General features: G+C 43.2%; 1 protein-coding gene across 1 annotated transcript in view; it reads left to right on the forward strand.

Annotated features, from left to right (window-relative positions):
* TBC1D9 (TBC1 domain family member 9) overlaps nt 1-17,719 on the forward strand; it is a 114,348-nt gene that overhangs the window by 84,135 nt on the left and 12,494 nt on the right. Inside the window, exons 11-16 of the mRNA XM_030313021.1 lie at nt 207-324; nt 2,088-2,373; nt 2,691-2,820; nt 12,130-12,228; nt 12,376-12,444; nt 16,807-17,047. Coding sequence (XP_030168881.1) covers nt 207-324; nt 2,088-2,373; nt 2,691-2,820; nt 12,130-12,228; nt 12,376-12,444; nt 16,807-17,047 — 943 coding nt within the window. The remainder of the gene's footprint in view (nt 1-206; nt 325-2,087; nt 2,374-2,690; nt 2,821-12,129; nt 12,229-12,375; nt 12,445-16,806; nt 17,048-17,719) is intronic.

The raw sequence follows: 17,719 nt of genomic DNA on the forward strand, positions 1-17,719 counted from the left end.
TAATATAAGCAAAACAAAACTTTGGAATAATATGTGTGTCTAGCTTGCAGAGCCTTTAAATGTTTATTATCTGGCCTTTTGCTGAAAAAGTTTGCTGGCCCTGTGAGACAAACTCAGTAATTTTCTTTAGGTCAGCAAGATTTCTTATGCTAACGTGTATGATGTATTTAAAATACATTTGACAACAGCCTTTTTCATGCCTTTAGGCCATGAATATTGTCACATCAGTGCTGCTGCTTTATGCCAAAGAGGAGGAAGCTTTCTGGCTGCTAGTGGCTTTGTGTGAACGCATGCTTCCCGATTACTACAACACCAGAGTTGTTGGTATGTGCGGGATGTAGTTAACATTTTGACCCACGGCTCCCACGAAGGTGTTTCTAGAGCCAAGATACCGGCTAGAACACCATTTCCAGTCACCATTAGCCAAAAGAATTTTAGACAACTCCAGTTTCCCAAAATGGGAGTGAGAGGGCTTGAATTAATATAAGATTGTACACAAAGGAGCCCCGTGGAGCGTAAGAGAATATGCATGTATCACTGTTACAGGAATTATTTTAGAAAACATTTGATGTGGGTGTCACTCTGTGGCATGTGTGAACTGCACCAAACATGTCAGCTGTCAATCAACCTGAAAAGATTTGGCAAAAAATGTTTTCATGAAAAGGATGCCATCTGTGGAGAACAGAAATATGCAAAAAAAAGAAAAAAGATCATATAAAAATGTACGCAAAACTAAGTTGCTGCAGTTTTTTTCAGAACTGGTTTCATGGCAAAGCAAACAATGACTGTAAGCATTTAAACAAATTATTACTGTTACTCCTTATAATCCTCTCACGTGTTAGACATTCCCTTTAGCAGGACAAGCTTTTTGTTGCTAGTGTAGTAAATTGTATGCCTTATGTGCTCTTCATTTCTAAACCTTTTCATACTGATTCATTGATTTTGATTCATTGGAAAAATTCTCCAGAAACGCCAGTAAGTTGATCATGAGTGTGTACAACTGGAATGCTTTTTTTTAGATTTTTTTTTTTTTTTTTAAGTAATCTGTACACCCAGTGTTAGGATCGAACTTACAGCTCCAAGATCAACATGCTTTACCAATAAGCAAGCCAGGTGCTCCTAGAATGCTATTGAGCTTAAAAAACACTCATTTAAGGGGCACCTGGGTGGCTCAGTGGGTTAAGCTACTGACTCTGGATTTCAGCCCAGGTCATGATCTCATGGTTCATGGGACAGAGCCCTATGTTGGGCTCTGTGCTGACAGTGAGGAGCCTTCTGGGGATTCTCTGTTTCCCCCTCTCTCTGCCCCTCCCCACTGTGCTCCGCCCCCCCCCCCCCCGCCGCCTCTCTCAAATAAACTTAAAAAAATAACCTCTCACTAAAATCAACAACTCATTTGTGGGGACTGTGCATCCAGAAAAGCATTTTGTTTTTTTATTTTTTTAATTTTTTTATTTAAAAAAATTTTTTTTAAGGTTTATTCATTTTTCAGAGATGGAGAGAGACAGAGTGTGAGTGAGGGAGGGGCAGAGAGAGAGGGAGACACAGAATCTGAAACAGGCTCCAGGCTCCTAGCTGTCAGCACAGAGCCTTACACGAGGCTCGAACTCAGGAATGGCAAGATCATGACCTGAGCCGAAGTCGGACGGACGCTCAACCGACTGAGCCACCCAGGCGCCCCAAAGCAACTTGTTTTTTAAATGAGTTTGCCAGGAAACGGAGCTACTTAGATATACATTTCATGCCTAACCGAACAATTATATATCATGAAAACTTTCTAAACTGACTTATCCAACAACACTTACCATTGTGTTACTGCCCTTTTGTGGTAGGGAAGCAGGACAGGAAGACTCTGGAAAGAGAAGAAACACCCAGAACTAATCTGCTGACTGAGCTATGTTGACACCTTGGTCTAATAACTTAGTACCTGGTAACATGGTAGCAGAGAACAGTTAGAGAAGGGAGCTGAGTTCCGTCCCCGCAGCAATTGTGAGCTGGATTATTTTAGTCAAGTCATTTGATTGGGTTCTTGGGTGAGAAGGTGCAGTGGGTTCACCTGCGACCCTTTGTGCCCACCTCCGCTGCAGGCGCGCTGGTTGACCAGGGTGTCTTCGAGGAACTGGCGCGAGACTATGTCCCGCAGCTCTACGACTGCATGCAGGACCTGGGCGTGATTTCTACCATCTCCCTGTCTTGGTTCCTCACGCTCTTTCTCAGCGTGATGCCCTTTGAGAGTGCGGTTGTGGTTGTGGACTGTTTCTTCTATGAAGGAATCAAGGTGATATTCCAGTTGGCCCTGGCCGTGCTGGATGCAAATGTGGACAAACTGTTGAGCTGCAAGGACGACGGGGAGGCCATGACCGTTTTGGGAAGGTAACAGACCAAGCCTCACTTTGAAAACCCCTCCGGTTCCTTCTCTGAACTTGCCTTCTCTCTTTCCCCTTGGTTTCGTGAGTCTTACTTGGCTCAGTGCAGCATAATGCCCACTTCTGTCTGTGGCTGAGGATTCATTTTCATAGGCTGCATCTTTAAAAGTTAGGAAGACTTTATTCTGTTCTTAAGGAAATACTTAAGATGAAGTATAAATTTTAAAGTATGCTTTAAAATGAAGAGTTTGCAGAAAACAGAGAACTGTAATAGGAGAACTCCAAATTAGCCTCCGGTGACTTCTGATTCCTTTCTTTGTCCAGGTATTTAGACAGTGTGACCAATAAAGACAGCACTCTGCCTCCCATCCCTCACCTCCACTCCCTGCTCAGTGATGACGTGGAACCCTACCCTGAAGTGGACATCTTCAGACTCATCAGAACTTCCTATGAGGTGGGTCTCGTTCCCTACCTGAGTGGTACAGTGCTCTGAGAGTGCAGAGGGGGACACTGATGTGTGGCACCCACTTCCATTGCTAACCACAGATATACGTGCTTCCTTTCACCTTCTGAGAACTAATTGCCAAAGCAAGCAGCTGCCTTCCAGCTGACGGCTTTGACTTTCAGAGATAGGGACTGAACGGGGCCATGGCCCCTGCTGGCTCTAATGCCATAGAGCAGATGGCATGACAAGCTCTTGCCCCCTGGTTCTTTGCCATGCCCACCCTGAAGCCTGATCAAAGTAGCAGCTCAGATTCAGCTCTGGGTGTCTTGAGGAGGGGCTTCGAGAGCAAGCATGCTAAAGTCAACCTGCACACACTGATGAACTCTCTATTCTCATGCCAAGACTCTCAGGTCTTCTCTAACGAGAACAAGCCAATTCTCTTCAGTTCAAGACACATGGAATAGCCTGTACCATCCTAGAGATGAACCAGAGTCCTGGTATTTCTCTCAAATAGCTTGACCTGGCTGGGGAGGATGCTTTTTGGTTCATGAGGACCCTGGATCTGGCCCTGAATCTCAGAATAGAACTAATGAGCTTCTAGGAGTGCAGGAACCAGTGTTATGTGCTTCGTAGTGTTTGGTGGTTTGTGGATCCCCAGTGACTCAGTGCCCATAATACCTAATGGTTTCTTCATTTCCTGATCCTTGGCTGTGCAAATTTTATAGAGATGATCATTAAGAAAGAGCATGAATATTCTGCTGAGCACAGTACTCACGGATATCTTGGGAATGTATGACTATGATTTTCAGCATTACAACTAGTAACAGCCTGGATTAAGGGACAAATAGCAAGGGACAAGCTGAGGTCAGAAAGCCTCTCTTGAAGAGAATAAAAAATTTGGTACTTTAAAACATAATTGGTATAGATCCAGAAATCTTTTCAGAAACATATGCCCTTTCACTCATAAAGGGGACAAGACTGGTAATTTGTTATTTTTAAAAAACTTCATTGACACTCAATATGTGTTGAGAACAAAACATTTTTTGTGTCTTTTAGAATCATTAAAGTAATGCACGTTTATTTTTAAAAATGTAGAAACTATGGAAAAATAAACTATATTCTATCAGCTATATTTACTATATTTCCCTCAAGTAGATTTTTATATTTGTAATACGCACTTAAAAAAAAAGTCTCTACTAAAAAGTGCTTTGTAACATCCCATTTTTCACTTAAAATATATCATGAGCACTCTCTAATATATTATTATTTAAAGTCATAATTTTAATAGATTCTTAATATTTTGTTTAATGAGGTACCAAAATTTATTTAACTGGTCACTTTCATTGTACATTTACTTTGGTTGCTTCCAAATTTTCAATATTTTATGGCAAACTTCTATGCTATTACATACATATATGAAGAGTTTGCAGAAAACAGAGAACTGTAACAGGAGAACTCCAAATTAGCCTCCGGTGACTTCTGATTCCTTTCTTTGTCCAGGTATTTAGACAGTGTGACCAATAAAGACAGCACTCTTTATTTATATATATTCACACATACGATATATCCTATATTGTGTGATAAACTTGTATGCAAATATCACATCTCTGATTATTTTCTTAGAGTCCTTTCTGAGGAATAGATCTATAGCAATAGATCAAAAAGTATGAATTATTTCCAAGCTCATAGCATACACTGTCCAATTTCCATGAAGATTGACTTGATTTATATTTCTGCTAGTAGAGATTAAGGATGAGTATTTCACTTCAGTCTCTCCAAAACTGGTTATTATCATAATGAAATAAAAAAACATCACTGCCTCAGGACTTTGGGATAATACTCTGTTGGAAATTTTGGATGATTATTTTTCTAGAAAAAGAGCCCATGTAATTAAAGGCAATAGTTATTATTATAGCTGTGAGTTGTTTTTCTAAAAGGCATCCCCTGAAACCTTTATTGTTAAGAAAATTCTGGACCAGAGTAATAAAGCTTAGTATGTGGAAACTTAGCTTTATTCTTCACAGCAGATAAGCTAACATCATGCTGAGGTCAGCACTTGACCCATTTTTAATGGGAAAGAAAAGAGAATGGAGACAAGACCAAGGGCTGGTTTCCATTTACATCCTGTCTGGCTGATCGCTAATGGTGGCCCTTTGGCTGCCAAACATCCTGTCGCAGGAGACAGCAGCAGTTTCCTTCCTCTGCCTGGACAGACAGCCCCTTTTATTTATGCCAATGCCTGTATTACCTGGTCTTTTGATGCATAATGACTGGTTTTTTGTTTTTCGTTTTTCATGTCACTGCACCACTCATAAGTTTCCAATGGCTCCCCAGTGCCTTACAAATCAGCCTAAAGAGACCACCACAAACTCTTGCCCATCTCCCTTTTCCCCTCCTAACCATTAGATTGGTGGTTCTCAATCTTACCTGTGCGTTAAAACCACTTACAACTTTTTTCCATGTCAAGCTTTTAAAAACATAAATTCCCAGGCTCCAACCCAGACCAGTTAAATCTGTATCTCCGTCATGAGGCCTACAAACTAAGTATTTTTTGAAAGTCGCCCAGAGGGTTCCAGTGCCCGGGGAGGGCTGAGCATCACTGCCCTAGATGCAGAATGGGGCCACTAGTCTCAGAAGCTGGTTATAACCTGGTTTGAACTCAGGCAGGACACCAGTTTTCTAAGGCATGCAACACATTTATCTCTGTGCTTCAGGATAATTAGCCAGTAAAATGGAAAGGTAGGAGGAATACTGAAAGTACCTTCAGCTTTAAGATTCCATCAAGGCCTAATCCAGGTTGCTGGAGGTTGGTTTGATATTGTTGAAATTTCTCCTGATGAGTAGAGATAACTTTATTCATAAATACCTCATGGAGCAATTCTTGTTCATTATAAGTTCTCCCAAGACCCTCTCTGAAGGAATTGTGTAGACAGTTTTCTTCTGGGTGGGCCCTGTGTGTGAGGCTCTGCAGTTTTGCAGGGTTACACAGAAGTAAAAGACAAAGCCCTAGCCTTCAGGTTTTATTCGTAGACCAAGATGTCCCTCCTCGAAAGCACAGGGACACACGAATACAGGACCTTACGGCAGGCGCACGACCACCACAGAGCTTCTTCATGTTCAACGTGACCCAACCCGGTGGGTTTAATCTGAGAGAAGCTAGCTAATAGAAAAGGATGTGGCTAAGGGCACCTGAGTGGCTCAGTTGGTTGAGCATCTGACTTCGGCTTAGGTCATGATCTCGAGGTTTGTGAGTTCGAGCGCCACATCGGGCTCTGTGCTGTCACCCTGTCAGCGCAGAACCTACTTCCCATCCTCTGTCCCCCTCTCTCTGCCCCTCCCCTGCTTGTGCTGTCTCCAAAATAAATAAATAAATATAGAAAGAGAGAGAAAGAGAGAGAGGGAAGGAAAGAGAAAGAAAGAAAGAAAGAAAGAAAGAAAGAAAGAAAGAAAGAGAAAAAGAAAGAAAGAAAGAAGGAAAGAAAGAAAAGAAGGAAAGAAGGAAAAGAAGGAAAGAAGGAAAGAAAAGGATGTGGCTACTAAAACACAGGGAGAAGTTTGCGCGGGACAGGCAGTTATGTGTTGGGCTTATTGCTGATGACCACAAAAGGTACCGTTCACTGAGAGCCTGCCCTGTGTGAGGCAGGGTGACGAATACTTCATAGACAAACCCACCAGGTACCAGTTAACCCATTTTAAGGTAAAATTGTAAGTTGAGAGAGGTTGAGCTAGGTTTTCCAAGCCACACAGCTAGAAAGTGACTCCCTAGCATTAAAGCCTGGGCCAGTGGGGTTAGTCTGGATAGAATGGAGATGGAATTGTAAATATACTGGTGAACATGAGGTCAGTGGTCCAGTAGAGACTGGTTCGCGGGGAGTCTTGAAAGCACTGATTGATTTGCAAGGCACTCAACAGCACCTTGGAAGCTGAGGGGAGTTTTTCTTTAAGTACATTATTTCTGCTCCCTATGCAATAAATTGAACTGGGGAGAGCTGAAGGAATAGACCAGCAAAGAAGATACTACAGTTGTGTCAGTGAGGGAAGACCCAGGAGATACAAGAAACGCCATTGATCCATTTATTTATTTATTTTTTAAACGTTTATTTATTTTTGAGACAGGGAGAGACAGAGCATGAACAGGGGAGGGTCAGAGAGAGGGAGACACAGAATCCAAAGCAGGCTCCAGGCTCTGAGCTGTCAGCACAGAGCCTGACACGGGGCTAGAACTCACAGACCGCGAGATCATGACCTGAGACGAAGTCGACCGCTTAACTGACTGAGCCACCCAGGCGCCCCTCCATTTATTGAAAAAATCTTTAAAGATGTTATGGGTGCCTGGGTGGCTCAGTCAGTTAAGAGTCCAACTTCGGCTCAGGTCATGATCTTGCGGTTGGTGAGTTCAAGCCCCACGTCGGGCTCTGTGCTGACAGCATAGAGCCTGGAGCCTGCTTCGGATACTGTGTCTCCCTCTTTCTCTGCCCTTACCCCATTCATGGTCTCTCTCTCTTGACCTCTCTCTCTCTCTCTTGACCTCTCTCTCTCAAAAATAAATAAACATTAAAAAATAATGTTATAAGTGCCTATCTTTTGCCAGGCATCATGCTCGGCCTTGGCGATACGTTATCAACAACTGGTGTGAATGTTTTTCTTTCTTGATCTTTAATGTATAGATATTTTCAAGCACAGTAGACACTCAGAGGATAACCTGATGCATTTCCATTAACTCATCACCCAGTCCCAACAATTATCAACATTTTTCTGATCTCTTTCATCTAAGTCACTTTTTTTTTTCCTGGAGTATTTTCAGGCAAACTCTAGACAGCATATTATCTCACTTGTAAACCCTTGATTATGCATCTCTAATAGGAAGACAGTTGGGGCTTGACATTTTTTGCTAATCTACAGCTTTTAATTCCAAGTTTAATTTTTAAAAAGTTGTTCTTTCCTCCAAAAAGTAATGCAGACCTCTCAATTAGTGATCACCAGTTGTTAGTGGTACCTTAGTTACATATAACGTTAGGACATTTTGCCTGATCTTTAGACATGTGCTCTTTTCCTCCTTTTGCCAACATTACTATTGGTAATAACAGCTACCGTACTACAACCCAAAGAGGCAGGAATTATTTTCCCTTATCTTGCTGATAAGGAAGCTGAGGGACATCAGGTTTCATGAAATCTCTGTGGAATTTGAGACTGGCATCCATATCTGACTATGAAACTGTATGCTTTCTGTAATATCAAGCTGTCCAAAGCATGTCTCCTGTATAGAGGCCAAACTGTAGAATAATGGTGTATTTTTATTTTTTTTAATGTATTTATTTATTTGGAGTGAGGGAGTGAGAGCACAAGAGTGAGTGGGGGAGGGGCAGAGAGAGAGAGAATCCCAGGCAAGCTCCGCACGGTCAGTGTAGAGCCCCGATGCTGGGCTCAAACTCACAAATCAGGAGATCATGACCGGAGCCAAAGTCGGGTGCTTGGCTGAGTGAGCCACCCAGGTGCCCCAACGGTGTATTTTTAAAGAAGATGCTCTAGAGTGGGTGACAAGCACACATGACTGCATGTGAGACAGACACCGAGTGGGAGGGGGTGAAGGAGTGGGGAAACGTGGCCTCGGGGCACTAGATGGTAAGGTCCCTCTTGGTGGCGAGCCAGCCTCTTTGCCACTGGAGATGAGGAACCATTGTTGCCAGACCTTTTGATTGTTCAAGAACTTGGAGGTCTTGATTTTATTTGAATTGTCCTAATTTTCAAAATACACTTTAGGCCAAACAATACATGCCATGAGCCTCCCAACCCAATGGCTGCCTCTTTATAATTTCTGCAACTTTTAAAATAAATTCTAGGGAAATATATAATGATACAGAGCATTGTGCTTTGACTTTTCCATGCCCTATGAGAATTAGTGATCACCAGCCTGAGAATCAGGTTGTATTTTTATGCCCCTTTTACAAATCATAGAACTCAGAGAGGTTAAGTAACCTGTCCAAGGTTTCCCAGTATGTTGGAGCTCAGATTCAGATCTCATATCTGTTTATCTCTACTGCTACTCACCATTTCTTATGTTTTAATTAGCATGTTCAAACTACAGCTAATAATTAGTTCACATGGGATATTTTACACTGAAGCTGACTGAAATGTTATTTTGTAAACATTTTCCTCATGTGACAATGGCTTTTCTAGACCTTTATGCTAGGCAAAACTTTAAAACTTTGTGAGGAACACAAATTTGGTTATAAAACATGGGCCTGCTTTCTGACAAGAGTTAGGAAGGTGTTGCCTGGATATTAATCTTGTCATGAATAGAGACTTCTTTAATGATCAGAGGACCCCTGGAGAGACACTCATTCAGCAAACATAGGACACCAACAAACAAACAACTCACACTGACTTCATGTCCTGGTTCCTTCTTCTCTTCTTCCTCCTCACCCTCCTCTTTCCTCCACGGGAACACCTCCGCCCCACCCAACACACAAGCACCCGGGACAGACAGATGCGGTCATGGCAGAGAGCAGAGCAGAATCTGGGGGAAGTATTCCTTCAGCAGTTTGAGAAATCTCTCACCCAGCCCTTGGTCTCAGCGCCCCCCACAACTTTCTGCTACTATCCCATCAGTTTCTCTTTTCTCCCCCAACCCACTCTTCCAAGGCACCACCTTAGGCGTTTGGAGATTTGGGGAGATTTCTGACCACAGAAAGGACCCTCAGGTGTGAATCATGCTCAGTCCTCTGGCTAACAGGAGTGAGCCCCATTCTGTATCCCAGGAAAATGAGTACCCCAGAAAATAAGAAACATTTAAAGGGCACTTTTGAGCATAATGTCAATGGGATACCCTTACTGAAAAACAGACGCTGTAGAGTTTGGATTTTAGAAACGATGCCTTCTTTTTGTTTCAATAAATTTCCTTGTGGTAGGCAGATTCGTTCAGATCATCCCATCCCTTACTTAGGACTTAAGGCCTAAACTGTTTTATGTTGCCCCCCCCCCCCTTTTTTTTAAGCCTCAGCATTTAAATATTTCTAGTTCTCTCTGGAGGATTTAGAAAGGAGGAGCCTTCTGAACTTGATGGAGCCTGGCCCTTGTGGTCTCTCTGTAAAATCTCTATTTGTTCTCCATCGTCCCTGTCTTCCCAGCAACACAGGGGATGAACGAATCACAGGAGGCTGCCCAGCATGGGGAAGGGAGCTCTTGTCCACTCAGGAATGATGGTGGGGGTGGGAGAGGCCAGAGAACACGCACTGGGAACTTGAGACAAACTGGTCCCCACATCATTCCTTTTCCCGAGCTGTTCTCCTTGTCTCAAGTCTGTGTGGTGAGAACTGGAATGCAGGTGGGGTGAAGTGGTATGAAATGAAGGGCCGAATACCTAGTTCTTAGCTGGTATCAGCAAGGCCAGGGGAGTGGAGCAAAGAAGCAAAAAGAGGATGCTGTGCCTGCATTGAAAATGCTTCTCAGCTCCTAAAGACATCAGAGATTAGGTTGGAAAATTAGAAACAGCTCACAGAAACATTCAGATAAAAATTGAGTTGGAGAAGAGATGTAAATGAGATGGATAATTTTGTTTATTGTTTAAGGAAGGATGGGTTTTAGAAAATTGAGATAATCTTAGGCTCCCTCACTCACATCACTAAATTCTATTTGTTAGAAAAAGTATTGTCGTTATGTTAGTGAATTAGTTCTTTTCATGGAACTGAAATGTGCAATGCCTGGGAAGAAGTGTTACACCCAGGCTTTGCCCTTGTTTTGGGTAATGGAAAATGTTGGCTCCGGGATGTACCGAGCCACCTTTTTAGTTTGCCCTATATTTAGTATTTCATTCTGTCAGAGCCCCTGCAAAAGGTGGGAGAAAGGGGGATTAGGGGAGAGAGAGAGGGACTCAGTCATTCTCATTGCTCATTTTCATTTAGACATCCTCCAGGCAGGAACTCAGAGTCCATGGTTTCCTTTTAGGTTGCGACTGTTTGCTTCAGATGGAAGGGTCATTGTGTTTCCATTGTGTTCTGTCTGTTACCAGTCCCAGAGGTCTGGCCGAGGGAGGGTCCTGCCTAGCAAACAGCAGGATCCATTTCTAGTTGAGGAACAGATGTTAATTCAGTATAGACATACAAGGCTTCTTGAAGGTCAGGCTAGGAAATAACTCTTTCTTTAGCAATCTGCAAAGATTATCAAGCCAATGTTTAATATTAGTGACTACTGTCAGTTCTTTATATTAATACATCTATCTTGTTCTAACCACAGTTCTACAAGGACAGTTTTGGTGTCTCATTTACAGAGAAATAAAGTGAGGTTCAGAAGACTCAACTGAATTGCATAGACTCGCAATGGCAAAGAACATGAATTTGAATAAAATTGTGTCTACTTCCAAAATCTATGCTCTGATCTACCCAGAGATGGGAGAGAACTTCTTGTTGGATAGAATGGTGGGTGGTGGAGTTATGGAGCTGGTGTCTGGGCCTCAGACTTGCACCTGTGGAACTCTGAGTCACTTATTTAACCTCTCTGAACCTTGGTTTTCCCATCTGTAAAATGGAAGTAATGGTGCCAACTCACAAAGTCATGATAAGGAGCCAATGACACAATTGTAGGTTCAATAAAATTTAGTTTTCTTCTGTTTTACAACTAATGTTTTCTCATTGTTGTGAATCAAAGGCATATATATTTTGGCTCAATTTGAAGTAAATCCAGTTCTCTGTCTTTCTTTTTTTAATGTTTTTTTTTTAGTGTTTTTATTTATTTTTGAAGGAGAGAGAGACTGAGCACAAGTTGGGAAGGGGCAGAGAGAGGAGACACAGAATCTGAAACAGGCTCCAGGCTCTGAGCTGTCAGCACAGAGCCCGATGCCGGGCTCCAACTCACAAACTGTGAGATAATGACCTGAGCCGAAGTCGGACGCTCAACCGACTGAGCCACCCAGGCACCCCAATCCAGTTCTCTGTCTGTAGCCTGTACTTTGCAATGAATGCTTTACCAGCTCTGTGGGCTTGGGCAAGTTAGTGTTTTTGTTAAACTTCTGTTTCCTTGTGTCTGAAATGGGGAGAAGAGCACTTCCTTCCTGGTATTATCATGAGAATTCGATGTATTCAGCAAATATTTGTTGAGCATTTAGTAAATCAGCACTGTCCTCCACTCCAGTGGACACAGTCTCTGCTCTCATAGTAAGTGGGGGGGGGGGGCGGTAGGCGATAGGTATAATAAGTAAAACCCAAACATAAGGTAAAATGGTAAATTCAGTTTCTTCTATGTATCAGGATTGTGTCTCCATAAATCTTGCAGACTGTGTGCTTTAGCAGATTTCTCAGAAACACCAATATTGCTCCTTTCCAGAAATTTGGAACCATCCGGGCAGACTTGATTGAGCAGATGAGATTCAAACAGAGACTAAAGGTGATCCAGACACTGGAGGATACTACGAAACGGAATGTGGTAAGTCCTTTGAAAAATAGTGGATGGCCTTCTTTCTCCATAAATTCCTGCTTCACAGACTGAGATGATTTAAAAGAAGAAAATCAGGGACTTTCCCAATATAACATCTTTGAGATTGTGAAATTAATTGTGTCTACCTTCTTAAAGGTCCGAACAATTGTGACAGAAACTTCCTTTACCATTGATGAGCTAGAAGAACTTTATGCTCTTTTCAAGGTGAGTTCTTTTTTATTAATGTCTATTTACTTTTGAGAGAGAGAAAGAGAGAGAGAGAAGCAGAAGGAGAGGGGGGGAAGGGCAGAGAGAGAGATGGAATCACAGAATCCAAAGCAGGCTCCAGGCTTTGCTGACAGCTCAGAACCATGAACCGTGAGATCATGACCTGAGCCGAAGTCGGATATTTAACTGACTGAGCCACCCACATGCCCCTCAAGGTGAGTTTTAAAGTTAAATGCATGTACATCCAGGGGAATAAAAGAGTTCACTGTAATGATTCAATTAGTTCTAGATTTTTTTTTAATATTTATGTATTTTGAGAGAGAGAGCACGAGCAGAGGAGGGGCAGAGAGAGAGGGGGACAGAGGATCTGAAGCAGGCTCTGTGCTGACAGCAAGAGAGCCTGATGCGGGGCTCGAACCCACGAACTGTGAGATTATGACCTGAGCCACAGCTGGGCACTTAACTGACTGATCTACCCAGGTGCCCCATTTCTGTTAAATTGTTAAGGGACAGCATGAGTGTCGACATGCATAAATATGAAGATAAAGCTGAGAGTATAAAAATGGAGTGCTTCGGGGCACCTGGGTGGCTCAGTCGGTTGAGCATCTGACTTCAGCTCAGGTCATGATCTCACAGTTTGTGTTTTCAAGCCCCGTGTCAGGCTCGCTGCTGTCAGCGCGGAGCCCGCTTTGGATCCTCTGTCACCCTCTCTCTCTGCCCCCCTCCTGGGCACGCATGCTCTCTCCTCTCTCTCTCTCTCTCAAAAATAAACACTTTTTTTACAAATGGAGTGCTTCATATGAAAAATAAGCATTTTCTCTTAACTGACTTAAGCTGATGTTTTAGCGCTGTTCCACTCCATATATATTTTAGCTATTTCCTTGGTCCTAACAAAATGCGGTATTACTTTATAACACTCATTGGAATGATGGCAGTTGAATTTAAAGTCTCCCTGAAATTATTGTATGTTATAATGTCTTACAAAAAGCTGTATTAAAGCACCCTCAGAGCTTTCCTGTATTAAGCTATGTTAAAACACACTGAAAAAGAGATATGTAGCCAGAATAAGAATAAAGCTGTTCATATGCATAAGGAAAAGCCTAATTGGTTAAAGTTCTGTGATTTTCATTCCATAATTCAGCCCATACCAATCTTGATCCTGAATAAGAAGACATTTTATTAGTAAATAAAGCAATGTAGAATTTTTTTCTTCTAGAAAAAATACTTTTAACCATCGCTATCAACCTCATAGGTAAAAATGTGGCCACTTTGGAGAAACTTTGAAAAGATGTCTTTTATGCTGATGCCAACTTTATCCTGATCTCTAATTGGGTAGCTTCTTGTATGTTCCCCTTTTATTGCCAGAAATAACATGACTATTTGGAGACCTGCAAACATAGTACAGCAGGGAGCATTAAGGGACAAAGGTCTGGGTTGAACACTAACAGATCTTAGAATCAGAGGATGTGATAGCTGGGAATGTTTCCACTAATATCCCCACTTGCTTGTTAGCTACTAAAGAGCACCACCATTATTTTCTGTTTGTTTGTTTTACTGGTGCCTACTACAGTGTCTGTCCCTGGCAGGTGCTCTAAACATGTGTATTGAATACATGGGTAAGTTAGTGGTCAGTGGTCCATAGCTGGTTAATGATGCCCTTCGTGTACCCCAGCAGCATGACCAGCAGAGTGGACATCACCCCCCCACCAGCCTCTATTCTGCACTTGATGGTGAGGTCTTTATAGTATGCCAGCCCATTCATATTTTATTCATACGCCATAACTAACTGCTCAGTGTAAGTTGGTTATTCATACGAAAAGGGCCCCTCTTGGTTTCATAAAGGAAAAATACAGTGATCCAACTTGGATCAAAACCAAAGATACAATGATCCAATTAAGATCAGATTTTGAAGAGATGCTGAAGACCAGAAGAAATCCGCTTTACAGGGTGGCGGGTAAGATTTGGGGTAACCGAGCAGAAGTGGGAGTAGCAGCCAGAGGCAGCAAGACCATGAACAGATAGCAGGAAGGGCACTGACGTTAGGAAGAGGAGGCTGCTTTGGGGGGACACAAGGGAAGGGAGCGCCAGAGCTGGTTGTGCGGAAGTCCCGGACCCAGAAACTGCCGAAGCCTGGGCACGTCTGCACCGGTTGTGTCATTCGCACCTGAACAAAGCAAACTCTTCTTTTACTCCAAAGTCCTGCCCTGAGGCTGTGTTGACAAACAGGAACTCCCCCAATCTACCATGCACCCTGAGAAAGAACCTGAGACTCGGTGTCAGGGGTCAGAAGGAGCCTCAGGAGATACCGTGGAACCCAAGATAAAAACTTCATTGTGGACTCTCTTTTTTTGAGTCTTCTGAACCCTTTCATTGGCTTTAAATCATTTGAATGAACATTGAGGCATTGCTATGTGTCAGACACCTTGCCAGACTTCTTGGTCCTTTAAAAAGCCAATTTTGGGGAGCAGGGGGTGGGGAGGGGTTCCTGCATATACAAAGGAAAGATGCATCCCCTCTGGAGGAGCTTATAAACTTGGCAAACTACTAAGTCCTATACCTGAAACTAACGTAACATTGTGTGTCAACGATACTCAAATTAAAACAAAACAAAAACTTGGAGGAAAAGGGTGAAAGGCTGCCACCTTGAGGCACATTTGATGGCAAATGTAGTTCAGGGCCCCATTGCCCTAATTTCTCTTGAACTCTCTAAATTATTCCTTTGGTCCTTTTTGGATGTCTGGGCCCCTAGTCCCCCCATGATGGAGTGTAGGGGCTATCAAGGAACTGGCTTGTCTTTTCCTGATGTTTGTGAGCACTGTCAAAGTGCCTGGGCTCACATTCCAGCCTGGTTCCAGAGTAATTTGCAAGCTTTAGTTAGGAGGAAATGCCTGAGGCAACCTTTATCCAGGAAGTAGCTCAGGCGAAGAGGACCCCTCCCAGGGATGTATTACCAAGGCCATCCCACCCACTGAGGGCTGCTGGCATCACTTTAGGGCTTGATCCTTGCAGGCTCTCTGACCTCAGCCCCACCTGCCTGCCTTGAACATCCCCCCACTCTGACCTTACTACTACAGCCCAGGAATGCATTCCCAAGCCCCCGTGAACTCTGACCCACTTCCTTTATTCTCCCAAGGCTGCATTGCAAAAACCTGCCTTTGGTTCTGCACTCCACCTCTTCTTCCCCCTCTCTTGCCTACCCCCATTCTTCTCTTTTAGTTTGTTCCCTGTGATTCCCAGTAAATAATTGTGATCAAGACATTTGGGCTTTGTTCCTTTCTAAGAGCAAAACTACTACTATACCCACCCACTACTGACTCCCCCCTTACACAGCTCCTAAGCTAGGGGAAAGATCTGTTTCGAAAGTGCTCTTTTTCTACTGCAATATTTATACATTACTGTAGTGAGATACTCAGACAGTACAATGGGGAATAAAGTAAAAATAAAGTCCTCCTTTTCACGCCCCTCCCATCTCCCCCATTTACCATCCAGAGCTAACTGTAAATGTCTGGGGGAAGGGTGTCCTTCTGGGCCTTTCTATTACAAGTTTTATCTTTGTGGTCTTCCTAGAATGGGTGCACATATCTACCAGGATCAATATGACTTCATGAATAAGAGGCTGCCTTGTTTCCAAGGACAGAAACAGGAAGCTTTTTGTTGTTTCCAGATCTCTATTCTCCTCACCATAGTGGTTCCTACTCAGAATTTTCCTAGAGCTATTTTCAGATGCGTGAAATAAGAAAACCACACATTTTAGCTTGAATACTGTGACTATGATATTTATGTAATTTCAGTAACCAAGAGGAAAAGGGTCTTTGGGACACTAAACTAGGAATTCAGAAACCCCAAATGTCATGATGCTTCTGCCCTGAGTACGCAGTTGATGACCTCGTGAGAGCCCCTCAGCCTCTGGGCTTTCTCATCCTCACCTAGAAAACAAGCTGGTCAGATTGCCTAAATTACAGATCCTTTCATTTAATTTTTTTAATAAATATTTTTGTTTATTTTTATGGGTTTTTTTTTTCTTAAACGTGTGTCAGTGTGTAAAGGGGAAACGAGTACGGGTAGAGGCAGGGGATGTGGGGGGGGTTTTTTTTTCACCTACCTCCAGTAACTGAGCTGGACCTTTCATGCCGGATGTAACCTGCAGAGGTGGTTGCCATGGAGTTGGTGGGGGTGGTCCAGTGGAGATGGGTGTAGAACGAGAAGACAGGGAGCCCTAAGACCAGAGCTCCTGCCCCAGGAGACACACACAGGTGGATCGAAAAGGCTTTTTGCAAACGTGAGGCGGGACTTTTCCTTCCCGGCAAGTGCCCTGAGATCGCATCCCCAGTAATCCTCTTTTTTTCTTTAACTTTTCAGGCAGAGCATCTAACCAGCTGCTACTGGGGTGGGAGCAGCAATGCTCTGGACCGGCACGACCCCAGCCTGCCTTACCTGGAACAATATCGCATTGACTTTGAGCAGTTCAAGGGAATGTTTGCTCTTCTCTTTCCCTGGGCCTGCGGAACTCACTCTGAAGTATTGGCCTCCCGCCTCTTCCAGTTGTTGGATGAAAATGGAGATTCTCTGATTAACTTCCGAGAGTTTGTCTCCGGCCTGAGTAAGCATGGGATGTTACTTCATGAATTGGGAAGGGATGACAGGGCAGCAACAGCCACCCCGTTCCTGGTGGTCCTCAGTGCTGCCCTCCGGGCCACAGCCCCGCACTGCCTCCAAGGGTTTAGAGGGTAGAGCGTCTCATTTTAAGGTTTGCAAACTGATGGTAAAATTCGTTTAAATGAGCGGATATACTATATGATTAAAGCATTCGACACTAGTTAGTCCTCAGCACAAGTTAAAATACGTTATCGGAGAATGTGCAAGACAATAAAATGCCAACTTACACACTGAAACCACAGGCCGTGATACCTTTACAAGAATATTTGAGTGGATTGTTCTTCTTTGACACAAAGTATATTTATATTATGTATCACAAAATGTTATAAAAACCTTTCGTGATGTTTTTAATAAAGGGCTGAAGAAACCGCAGCAGTTCTGCGGTCTCAATGGAGGTCTTTTCTCTCCATCTGGGCTGGAGGAAGGACCGGCTGTCCTGAGAAAGCACACCCACACCTCACAAACAGCACGTGGTTTCTGCCCATCAGCCTCACTGCCTGACCATTATTCTGTGTTAGCAGGACCGCCCTATGTCCTTTAGAACTCTTGCTCCCTTCATGATGGAGCAGAAAGGCTACAGGGTAGTAGAGCTTGGCCCACCAGACATTGAGGTTGT

Source organism: Lynx canadensis, chromosome B1 (assembly GCF_007474595.2).
Source record: "Lynx canadensis isolate LIC74 chromosome B1, mLynCan4.pri.v2, whole genome shotgun sequence".
In the NCBI taxonomy this organism is placed as follows: Eukaryota; Metazoa; Chordata; class Mammalia; order Carnivora; family Felidae; genus Lynx; species Lynx canadensis.